Genomic DNA, 12719 nt, shown 5'->3' with positions numbered 1-12719 from the left:
AATAAATATAATTTTTACTTCCAAAGAATTTAAAAAATTTGTAGGTGTAAAATAAAATAAAAAAAAGTACTAATTAGTATATAATCATGTTTATTAAAATGTGGTGGGTGTTGGATTAAATGATATTAATGTTCACATAAATGTATTGAATGTATTTTATTACAATCATTCAGTTAATTATTCCATTTTTAAAAAAAATAAATAAAACTGAACAATTTTTAATTTTTTTTTAATAAAACTTAAGTTTGAAGTTCTATTCTACATGTAAAACTTTAATGTAAAATTCATATAACTAAAATCGTGCATGAATGACACGACTTTAACTAAGTTTTAATTACATAATCAATCAAAGTCATTCTTGTCCATAATAACTTCCATTCTAATAATTTTGAACTAAATTCATATCAAGGTGACACAATTTTTCATATTCAAAACAGAAATTCTTGATTATTTCTAAAAGTAATAAATATAATACTCGCAAAGAACTTAAAACTTTTATAGGAGTGAAATAAAATTAAAAATTATTAATTAATATAATCATATATATTTATTAAAATGTGGTCCTTAAAAGTATTGGAGTAAATGATATTACTATTCACATAAATGGATTTGAATATATTTTATTACAATCATAACTTCGCTAATATTATTAATGAATGAAAGACATAAATATTATTGTTTTTTAGTTTTGAAAAAAAAAACGTATTTAGTACATTAAAAAAATCAACATCACTTGGAAATTGAAATTAAAAATGATTTCTGAATATATTTTTTATCCGTCAAAACATATATTTTCATAACAAAAGTATAATAAACCTATACCTAGTATGAAATCAAACCATCCTAGTAAAAAAACATGTATAAGGAAATTACACGTAATATTTAGTAGTAACAAATTCTTGTACAAATAAATCATTAAAATAGATTATCAGAATATAAGCAAACACGATTTTCTTCATGTTACATCAATGCAAACAAGAGGTTTGGAATCATAAGCAGTTAGCAAAAGAAAAAACAAAAAAGCTTTAGGGTGTGTTTGCTTTTGGGGTGATGGAGGTTGAGGATGAGGGTGAATGAGTGTCACCCTTGTTTGCTTCTATGAGAGGGGAGGTTGAGGGTGAGTTTGAGTGAAAAGTTGAGAGTATTTAGATCCTCTCATAATTGAAGAGAAAGGAAAGTGGAATGAGATGAAAAGACCATGGTGCCCTTCATACAATAATATTAATAATGGAAATTATTATTATTAATAATTTTATGTTAACATAATATATTTTAAAGAATTATAAATAATATTAAAATTATCTAAATAAAATAACTTAAGTAACAAAATTAATTTAAATTAATAAAATGAAAAATAATAAAATTATACTTACATTTAAAATTATATTTAATTATTTCTTTGAATTTTACATTTTTTTATTTATAAATGAAACTTAAAATTATTTTAATTAACTAAAATATGCACAAAATTAATAATTATTTATTCTTTTTTATATTTAAATTTACACTATTCAAAATAATTTAAAATACTCTTATAAATTTTCTTACACATCCACTCTAATATACCCTAATCCAAACACATTAACTTTTTTCACACTTTCTTCTCACACTCTCATTTTCCCACACTCTCAATTTTCCAAAACTCAATCCAAACAAAAGCATTATTCTGAGCTTCTTTCTTTATACTACTATCTTAATATTATTACTCAGACAACTCACATGAGAAATGAGAACAATTTTGTTTAACGCATAAGGAAGCATTAAATTAATAACCTAATTTTTGGCTTAGGGCTATAAATATGATCCAATGTTAGCTTCCAAATCCATCTCAAAGCATAAAAATGGCAGCATCCAAATTCTTCTTCTTCACACTGCTACTTCTGATATCCACAACAATGCTTTACGAAGCTAATGGTCAATACAATGTTCCAACAACTTTGACTTTCTACCTTCAAGACATAGGAAAAGGGCCCGGTGCAACCGTTTCTCCAATCACGGGTCTCACCGGAAGGGATTGGACCTACGACCAATTCGGAACTATAATTGCAGTCAACGACCCTGTCATGATGGGCCCAGCCTCACTCTCTACTCAAGTGGGGCGGGCCCAAGGGCTGCTGGTAGTGTCAGCCCAGGATGGCGCTAACGTGAACGCGATTCTTTCAATTGTGTTCACGAATTCAGAGTACAGTGGAAGCACGTTAGAGATCCAAGGCGTAAGTCGGCAACACGAGAATTATAAAGAGCTTTCGGTGGTGTCTGGAACTGGGAGGTTTCGATTTGTGAGGGGCTATGCTACACTTGAGACTGTGCTCTATGATCCTTCAACGGCCCATTCTGTCATTCGTTTCACTGTAACTTTGAAAGCCTTTTGAGAAGATTTGTAAATTTACTAATAATAATAATTAAGGAGATTTTTTTAATCTACACAAATTATTTTTTATTTTATTCTTAACAATAAGTTATAATACAAAATCCACAATAAAAAATAAAATAAAATAAAATCAAAGATAGTAAAAAGAAAAAGATAATATTTATTTCTATTTTTTCAAGAAAAATAAAAAATATCCTAGTAATTTCTAGTATATTATGCTATTGAAAGATGTGTCATGCTATTAAAATGTGTATGCACTTGTTTATTTTTAAAATGTATATTTTTTTCAATTTTTTTTTTAAATTTTTTTTTGCAAAATATAATTAAACATAAAACATAAATGTGTAACTCTCCAACTTTAAACTACCTATCATATTGTGAACCTAAGAGAGTCTAAACATAACATAGAGTCATATTGTCTTCAAGATAATCTTTATCTGCTCTTGCTCGAAATAAACATTTATATACTTACAAAATAAACATGACACACAATGATATCGAAATAAATTTTCATAATGAGAGAGCATATAGAAATATATATAAAAAAAAACATTTCAATCAACAAATAATTATTTAATATTCTTCAAATACCAACTTAAAACAATCCTATAGAATTCATAATTTATAATTTAATATACGTTTATTATAATTAATTATGTCAAATAGAAAGTGAGACATAATGAATTAGGACTAAAATTTGGATGCAAGCACAACGTATTGATTGCCTGAAAAAGGAATTATGATTGTTTTCCTTTTTCAAATCAATTATACTTTCTTTCATCGATAAAACTATTTTGCACTTTAATTCTTCTTCTTCTTCTTCTTTCCTCTCCTCACATTCCATTATTCCATCTAAACAATGTTATCAAATTCTTATTTTCTTACCATTTCATTTTCTTTATCTTCCTGCCTTAATTAACTCTTACCAAACAATACTCAAAAATACATAAAGATATATAAATATTTTTATTGACAATTAAGAACATAAAGTATTTACATTGTTTGGACCATATACAAAATTCCTAAAGAAATATGAATATTATATGCAAAATGGTCTGTATGTATAGCTTTAAATGATACCAATATTATGAATAAGTTATGGCTTATGTTGAGAAGAAAACGTCAAAAATTGTTACTGCTGCATCCTCTCAAGTTTCATAACATATTCTCTCACTACAATGGTAGTGACACAGACATCAGTGTCATACTTTTTAACTAAGAGGTTAGGATGGTAAAAAAAAATTATTGATTAAATTGAAAAATGTTACTTTTTAGAACTCTATATTAAAATATATTAATTTATAATTGTGATTTGATTAATATAATTTTAAAATTATTTCATTTCAATAAAAAAAAATTCCAGTTATAATTTTGTGTAAGATTATCAACATATTAACATTCAAATTAAATAATAAGTAGAAAATAATAATATTTTTACTTGATTTTGATAATGAAATGTTTGTTCCAAATTATCAAAAGAAAAGAAAAGAAATGTTTGTTTTCTAACGGTTTGTTTTAGCTTTGAAGACTAGTGATCACCATAAATGCGAGAAGTAAAACTAATACACGAATAATCAACTAAAGTATTTTGTGATTAATTAAAATATTTCCCAAGTTATGAAATATCTTACTATACTTAATTCACTTGGAAAAGAAAATGTGTTTTAGTAGTAATTACATTCTTAAATATTGAAATCTATTAAAAAAATAGTCACATAATTTTGAAAAGTTTCATGGTGATTAAGACACCCTATAAATACATCACTCTCTTCTAAAAAACCACATCAAAATAATTTTGACACGAAGGTTGGAATGGATGACAACGAGAAACAACATCCACAACCCCATGTAGAGTTAACAATATATATTTCAATCTCCAAAACTGAGTCAAATGGTATCCAATTCCAATCTATTTCCTCTATTTTGACACAATTCCATGCAGGGTACTTTAGGATTGGTTTTTCTCTCACAAGCCAAGCTTTTCTATTGAAGATCCTCATTGAGCCAATCCAAGATGCTCTTGCTCTCAGACGTTTATTTTCATCTATACCCTCTTCTGTCCATACTCTTGCATGGTTCATGGCTTTGTTCACACTAGCCACACTTTCTTTTCTTTACATTCTAAAATGGCTTTTACACTTTAAAGTGAATTTATACTTTCTAACATCCTTTATCATATAAACTACATTAGATTCAAATCAAAACGTGTTTTCAAAACAAAAATAATGTCATTTGTTAAGTACCTCTTCTTCAAAAGTAATGTCTCTTCAGTCACTACATTGTCTTCCACTTTTGTGTAATCGATATAGTTCTGAATATAGAAGTTGTTTATACATAAAATTAAAATTAACATGTAACAGAAGAAATAAATCAAACCTAATAATTGAAAATAGAAGTAATATATGTTTAGTAGAAAAAGTGGAATTTGATTAATCCAAAAGAATGCCTCAAAAGAGCTTCACTTTGGCAAATTGGTTACTTATGACTACATTTTTCTATTTCACTAGCTGAAAGGAAAGCATTTAAGTCATCTACATAATTTTCGATCAGGGTACACTGAATCCTAAAACTACTCTAAAAAAAAGACTTTGTTACACAACTAGTTTACAAAAAAAAAATAAAAAATGGTGGAATGAAGTTAGAAAATTATCCATCACAATCTATGGATATGACATTCGTTTTAGTACTTATGCATTCCTTTGTAACTCTCGTTCTGTTTCAACTCTAGTAAGAATTTCAATTATATCTACATAAAACAATACTGAATGTGATCATTGTAATCCTGTAGTGAACATGTATTAAAAAGAAGTATATAATTGAATTAACCAACTAAATAGGTAGTGTCAAAGCCAGGCGCAAAAATCACTAAAAGAGGTGTGTACAGTGAGGTAGTTTGTGATACCAGTTCATTATCCATTAAAGATACCTTTGTTCCATATTGAAAGTTTATTTTATAAGAATGTGTTGTTGTTATGTAAGAACCTCCATTTGATGCAACATTAAACAATTGAATGAAATACACACAACCATCAGATATCTGACTTTGAAATTTGTATATAAGCGTCCTTCTAACTGATGCATGGATTTGGACTCCCTTAAAAAATGCAAAACCAAAGTATGTTTAAATGTAGCACATATAAAATTATGTAAGTCAAAATTGAGACTTTTATGAAAAAATTACTTATTGGTCTCGTAGCATTATCTCCATTGAAAACAATATTTTTTTGCTTCGTGAAGTCTTGCATACACCATAGTCGTACCACTCTGACAACAACATTCTAGATCTCCTTTGTTGAGTTCACATCATTTAAGCCATAGAACATTTTATCCAATTTCACTATAAACATATTGTATACCAAGAAATGGAGTAAACAATTTCATTGAGAAAACACAATGACAGAATAAAAACATAATGTCTTTACAATGACGAAGTTGATATAAATAGTGGAATGCCACAAAAATGATGCTACATTTTGATTAATAGATTCACATGAAAAATTTAAATTTGCATTACGTGCCAAAGCTGCTGCCTAGTTAATTTAGTTTCTGTGCATATTATTCAAATTACCTTTTCTAAATTATTACACTAATTGAGCAAATATGGGATTACACAGAACAGTTGTATAGCAGAGCTTCAGAATCCAGTTCTTGTGATGCTTTTCATATTCAACATTTCATGTGTCAGCCCAATTTTAACACCGTTCGGGCAAGCCCAAGGCACAACTTTTTCTCTAGGTCACAAAACTTCATTGTATTGGCAACTTTGGCATTTGGTTGACTTTTTCAAAATGATTTTTGTCCAACACATTTGGTTGCCTACAATAGTTGTGCTATGTAGAAAAAGAAATTTGTACAAAGTTCTTAGAGTGTTGGTATGAGTTTCGCAACTTTATACACTATTGCAACAAACATTCTTTAGTTTGTATTGCTTTATTGTTTTTTTTTGGTTGGGTATAAAGTTGTTTTATTTTGTAGATTACACACAATGTTATGTTTCTCCAGTATTTGTTTATTGCATTTGTCCTTAGGCCATCACTCAACATTGTGCATTCTTTCACGTGTAATGTGAGTGCACAAATTACCTTTTCATTTTTTTATTACTATGTTCAATGTCTTCTTAACCTGATGTGTGATCTTTTTATTCTCATTCTGATTATACAGAGTTGTTAATACAATACATTATAAAATAGAGAAAAACAATGACAAAATATAACTCCGTGAATTAACAATAATCAACTTCATATAAATAATGTGATGCCACAAACTTATAACTACTACTTAATCCATTCATAAAAGATATCAATTCTTTCTCCATTGGCACTTATATTTAAATTTTGTTCTGTGTAGATTCTGAAAATAAATTTATCTGAATTTTCACACTAATTTTGCAAAACTTCTATTGCACATTTTTGTATAGTTGAGTTTAACAATGCATGTTCACAGATGCTTTTCAAATTCAAGTATCCATGTCTCAGACCAATTTGAACACAGTTCGGGCAAGGCTCACACATGTATCACAGTCTATTGTTTTTCTCTAAGTCATAGTACTTCATTATATTGACATCTTTGTCACTTGGTTCCCTACAACAACTGTGATATATAGCAAAGAAAATTTACAAATATTTCTTTACAATTTTTGTATGCTTATCTAAAGTTTATACACTTTATTAACAAATATTGGAATTTTGTATTGCTTTTTTTTTTGTTTCCCATTGTTCTGAAGATTATGTCATGTTTATTATTACTTTTTTTTTTGTTTAAGTATCAAATTGTTTTATTTTGCAGATTACATACCCTTTAAACTTTTTATTCCTATGTTGAAAGTAATGAATGTATATTACTTTGTGTTTGACACCTCCATCATTCACAATGCAATATTCAATGCAATAGAATATTTTCGTCTTGCAATCTAACTGCTATAACAAGTACCATAATATTGTCATATACTGTTTATTTTTCATTTATCTATAAACACTTTGATTTATACTTATGTTGGATATATGAGTAACTATTAAATGTAACGACAGATTATACAGTGCAATATTAAATCCATTAGGAATGATGATGAAGTTGAATTTAAATCATAATTATTTGTATACATTCATTTTCTTATGACATTACTTATTCTGGATCTATGATCAACTATTTAATGTTATTATCGATTATATATTATTCACATAATATTATCATTCTAAATGTTGTTTTTACTTCTTTCATCAAAGTATACAAAATGTGTCTTTACATAATCAAAGAAATCTTTGATCCTTGTATCAATCATATAAATGAAAGTTCTTTGATCTCACTGCTATAAGAACCACCATTTGAATCTCATACGCTATTTAACGTTCATTCTTCTATACACAGTTTGATTTAAACTTATGTTGGATATATGATTAATTATTTAATGTGACTCATGATTATATAGTATTCAAATATATCATCATTCATAGTGCAATATTCAATGCAATAGAAAAAAGTTTCCAAACAATGACAGAATATTCATATTATTTACCATTCTCAATCTGTTTACATCAAGCTTCAAAAAACAGAGGAAATGACCTTGAACATAATCTAAACAGTTTACATCAAAAGTTGATTTTACATTAATACAAATTTCTTTCATTAGAGTATACAAAATGTATCTTTACACAATCAAAGAATTCTTTGATCCTTGTATCAATCCTATAAATGAAAGTTCTTTGATCCTACAAATTTTTTTGATCCTTATATTTACATAATAAGCAGCAGTGTGTTCTTCAAACTCAACCTACACATAACAAAAAATTTAATGTTAGCATAATTTGAAAAACATAGAATGGTTGCTTGTGAAGAATCTCTAACACACTGCAAAAGAAAACTGTGAAATGTAGTGCAGAATGCATGCCACAGAAGATATGATGTACAAAAAAAAAAACAATGCACATAAACATTCATTTTTATTAGATAAAACAGACAACAAACTTCGGTAAAAAATCACAATCAGGTTAACAATGGCATGAGCAACAACATAATAATGGATTGTGGATGCAATGTCAAATGAGGTATGAAGAGCAAATATATGTAGTGTAAAAAAGGTGCTAGACTCATCCGAAAATGCAATTCAAATTAAAAAAAAAATTATCTTTTAGGTTTCTTTGTGATTCTTCTGCACCATGTTCTCGAAAAGCAATGACCCCAAATACACCCAAAACAAAACCCTAATTGCTCCAATTTGTCCTCATTTTTTTTGGGCCAACTGAAGATTTTAGGCCTCTTTTGTTGCAATAGACCTCAAGAAGTTACTCATTGGGCCACGTGTCAAAAGTTTTTGTTTTAGTAATTTTTTTAAATTGTGGAAGTGACAAGTGTAAAACTTTATGTTTGTGCTCCCTTCAAATGTATTAAGTATAGATGGTGGGGTCAATAATGAGGTGTGATTAAAGTATTAAAAAAATTCTACTGCATCATGTTTCAAAAAATGGTCTTGCATTTATATTAAATAATATTTTTTAAAAATTTAACCATATACATTACAATTAGAATATATTTCCAGAAGTTGTATAATAACTTGTACAATAGAAATATTGAATTAAATAAAATAAGATTTTTCACAAAAAAGAAATTATAAGTATATAAAAGTTATAATAAAATTTGGTCATTTGTAAGAAAAGTTTCTTTTATAAGAGTAAATTAATATTAGGTTATGAGTTGTTACAGGGCTTTATTGCTCTATTGGGCTTGGCCCATTATGTAGTCCTTTACTATTTTGTTTATGCTTTTCTATATACATACCTCCACCACCATAACTAAGACACGTGTATGAACTATTACAGATTAGATTCAATTTCAGATTTCATTTTCTCTTTCATTCTATCTTCTTCTTTGTTCTTCGTGAATAGGGTTCGCCTTTACCCATCTTTATGTACACATCGATTCCTACTGCTAATCTTATGTTCCATAAAATCCAATATGATATAAGAGCTCTTCAAATGAAGAGCTCTGATGCGCTACCCTGATTCCTTCGATTCCCCTTTTTCATTATCTTACCTTTTCTTTAATTTTCTTTTTTTTGTTCTTGAGTGCCTTGATTTTCTTCTTTCTTGTGTAGGATCAATGGCAGGCGAAGGGGTTATGTCGCTCACTCAATCGGAACAACCAACAAATAGTTTTTTTGTATCTGCATTCGAGTGAAAACCATGCAACTTCTCTAGTCTCTCCGGTTCTCGATTCCACCAACTACCATTCTTAGAGCTGCTCAATGATAACTGCTCTAAGCGCCAAGAACAAGGTAGAGTTCATTCTCGGTGATAACCCTCATCCGTCACAAGATAACCCTAATTTTCCTGCGTGGATACGCTGCAATAACATGGTGGTGTTCTAGTTAGTTCATTTTGTTTCTCTTCCCATTAGGTAGAGTATAATCTGGATGGATGTTGCTATTGATATTTGGAACGATTTGAAAACCCGTTACTCTCAAGGAGATTTATCCTGCATCTCTGATTTACAATTAGAAGTCGCATCTTTAAGTCAGGGTGATCTTTGTGTCACTGACTATTTTACCAAACTGCGTATAATTTGGGATGAGCTAGATAATTTTCGTCCTAATCCCCTTTGCACCTGTTCTGTTAAATGTTCTTGTTTTGTGCAAACTGTGATGACCCAAAGAAAATGTGAAGACCGTGTTATGCATTTTCTTAGGGGTTTGAATGATCAATACAGTAATATTCGTTCCCATGTTTTGCTTATGGATCCCATACCTCCTTTCCCTAAAATTTTCTCTTTAGCTGTCCAACAAGAACGTCAACTTTCCACTATTCTGCCTCTACCTTCTCCTCATAGCACTAATGTTAGTCGCACTACTTCGTCAAATCCTCTTTTGTGTGATTTTTGTGGAAAACTGGGCCATAGTGAGACTGTTTGCTTTAGGAAAGTCGGATTTCCTACTACTGATGTTAGAAATACTAGAGTCTATTCTGGTGGAAAATTTTGTACCTATTGCAATAAAGTTGGTCACACCATTGATACCTTCTACAAGAAACACGGCTTTTCTCCTAGATATAAAGTTCAGAATTTCACTCGTCACACACAGATTCATAATCTGATTACTACTGATGATCTCTTTATTGATAACATTTCAAAAGAACAGGATGTGAAAGATTTCCAGCTAACCTCTCAACAATGTCAATTCTTAAATGACCTCCTGCGCCATAATATTACTGCCGCCACTACTGCTCAAGCACAAGTAAATCAGCTTGGCACCTTTTCGGTTGATACCAACAATCCCAACAATCAGTCTCCAGCAGGTAATACATTGTCTTTTACACCTACTATTCATAATTCCTGGATAATTGATTCTGGTGCCACTGATCATGTATTCACTGATCTTTCTGTTTTTACACATTACACCAAAATTTCTCCTGTTTTAATTAATCTTCTTAATGGTCACACTGTTTTTCACACTACTCTGGATTAGCAAAATTTTCTGATAAATTTTATCTTCTTGATGTGTTATATGTACCACATTTTAAATTGAACCTTATCTCAACATCTAAACTTTCTTTACAGCTTAAATGTACCTTAACTTTCAATTCTACTCTTTGTATAATACAGGACAATTTGTCACACGAGAAGATTGGTATAGTTAAGGCTACTGCCGGGTTGTACCTTTTTAATGCTCTTTCTGTTCCCTCACACACAACACCACAGATTCACTTTCCTTCTATAATTAGCAATATTAAGGATAAACATCTATGTCATTATAGAATGGGTCATCCTTTTCATGAAAGATTAACTATCTTGAGTGCTCAATATCCTTTTATTAGTGTTCATAAACTTGATTTGTGTGATACTTGTAATAGAGCCAAACAAAAGAAACTACCTTTCTCTTTAAGCAATACTACTACTGCAAGTATCTTTGATATTGTACATTTTTTATATATGGGGTCCTTGCTCTATTACTTTTATGCAAGGTTTTAAATACTTATTGACTGTTGTTGATGATTATTCACGCTATACTTGGGTTATCATGCTTCGTAACCATATCATAAACTTTACTCTTTATGTGGAAACTCAATTTCATACGAAAATTAAAACAATACGTATTGATAATGGACTTGAATTTAGTATGCATGCTTTCTTTGCCTCTATAGGGCTTGGTCCATTATGTAATCCTTTATTGCTCTATTGGGCTTGACCCATTATGTAATCCTTTACTATTTTTTTTTTGCTTTTCTATATATGTACCTTTACCACCATAACTAAGACACGTGTTTGAACTATTGCAGATTAGATTCAATTTCAGATTTTCTTTTCTCTTTCATTCTATCTTCTTCTCTATTATTCGTGAATAGGGTTTGTCTTTACCCATCTCTGTGCACACACTGATTCCTACCGCTACTCTTATGTTCCATAAAATCCAATATAAGTAATTATATTTATTTGTTATATTGATGTGCAATGTAAAATATCGTGAAAAAAAATGTCTAAAAAAAACAATTATATGAAGTCAATCACAAGACACTAGAAGAAAAAGACGAATTAGTTGTCACGTATTAGCATGAGTTCATGGTTGGACACAAATAAAGTGGGTCAAGTCAAAATAAGCGGACAAAACAAATTAGCGTGGACCAAACTCACTCTACTTAGACATTAGATAAAAAAAAATAGTTTACGTCGACTTATGAGACGCTAAAAAATATAATTTTAAAAATAATTAGATAAGTTAATGTGGACTAAGTCGACACTGCATGTTTTTTTATTCATATGTTATATACGTCTACTTATCTGTCACATAAATGTTTAATTTTTTATATTATATGTATTTAAATATTATAATTAATTTAATTATAAGTAATTAAATTAATTAAAAGAAGTACTATTATTTTTTATTAATTTTATAATATAATTAATAAGAATTTTAATAATTAAATTCATAAAAATAAAAATAAGAAAAGCTTAAGAAAGAAATGGTAAGAGACATAATAATAATTTAATTAAAAACATAAGATATAAAATAGTACTTAAAATAAATAAAAATTAATGAAAAAAGCAAATTTAAGAAAATTTGTAATATATTAAATATAAAATAAACATGTTTTTTAAGCATAAAATATAAATAAGTATTTATAAGTTTTAAATTTTTATATCAATTACTATACAAATTTTAGAGAAGTTAATTTGATATTTAATGTTTAATGTACTATTGAACTTGAAGTTAAAAAAAAAAAAAACTCTATTATTTGAAAACAAATATAAGAAATTTTTGTTTTTGTGATGTTGTTTAATTTTAAGGTTCTAAATAAAAAGAATTTGAATAGTGAAACTATAAATTGACAATTTAAATTGTGTTGTTCTTATAAATTGTTAAAAT

The 12719-nt window shown here is 28.5% G+C and overlaps 2 protein-coding genes across 2 annotated transcripts; both read left to right on the top strand.

Annotated features, from left to right (window-relative positions):
- Positions 1-1841: 1841 nt before the first annotated feature.
- LOC137829974 (pterocarpan synthase 1-like) lies at positions 1842-2404 on the top strand. The gene has a single exon (XM_068637032.1). It carries the CDS (start codon positions 1842-1844, stop codon positions 2370-2372), a length of 531 nt encoding a protein of 176 aa, XP_068493133.1. The 3' UTR covers positions 2373-2404.
- A 7372-nt stretch (positions 2405-9776) lies between these two features.
- On the top strand, positions 9777-10823 carry LOC137834136 (uncharacterized). The gene has a single exon (XM_068642202.1). It carries the CDS (start codon positions 9777-9779, stop codon positions 10821-10823), a length of 1047 nt encoding a protein of 348 aa, XP_068498303.1.
- Positions 10824-12719: the final 1896 nt, after the last annotated feature.

The sequence above is a fragment of the Phaseolus vulgaris genome, chromosome 11, assembly GCF_000499845.2.
Source record: "Phaseolus vulgaris cultivar G19833 chromosome 11, P. vulgaris v2.0, whole genome shotgun sequence".
Lineage (NCBI taxonomy): Eukaryota > Viridiplantae > Streptophyta > Magnoliopsida > Fabales > Fabaceae > Phaseolus > Phaseolus vulgaris.
The sequence above is the reverse complement of the archived record's forward strand: the minus strand, read 5'-3'. Positions and strand labels throughout refer to the sequence as shown.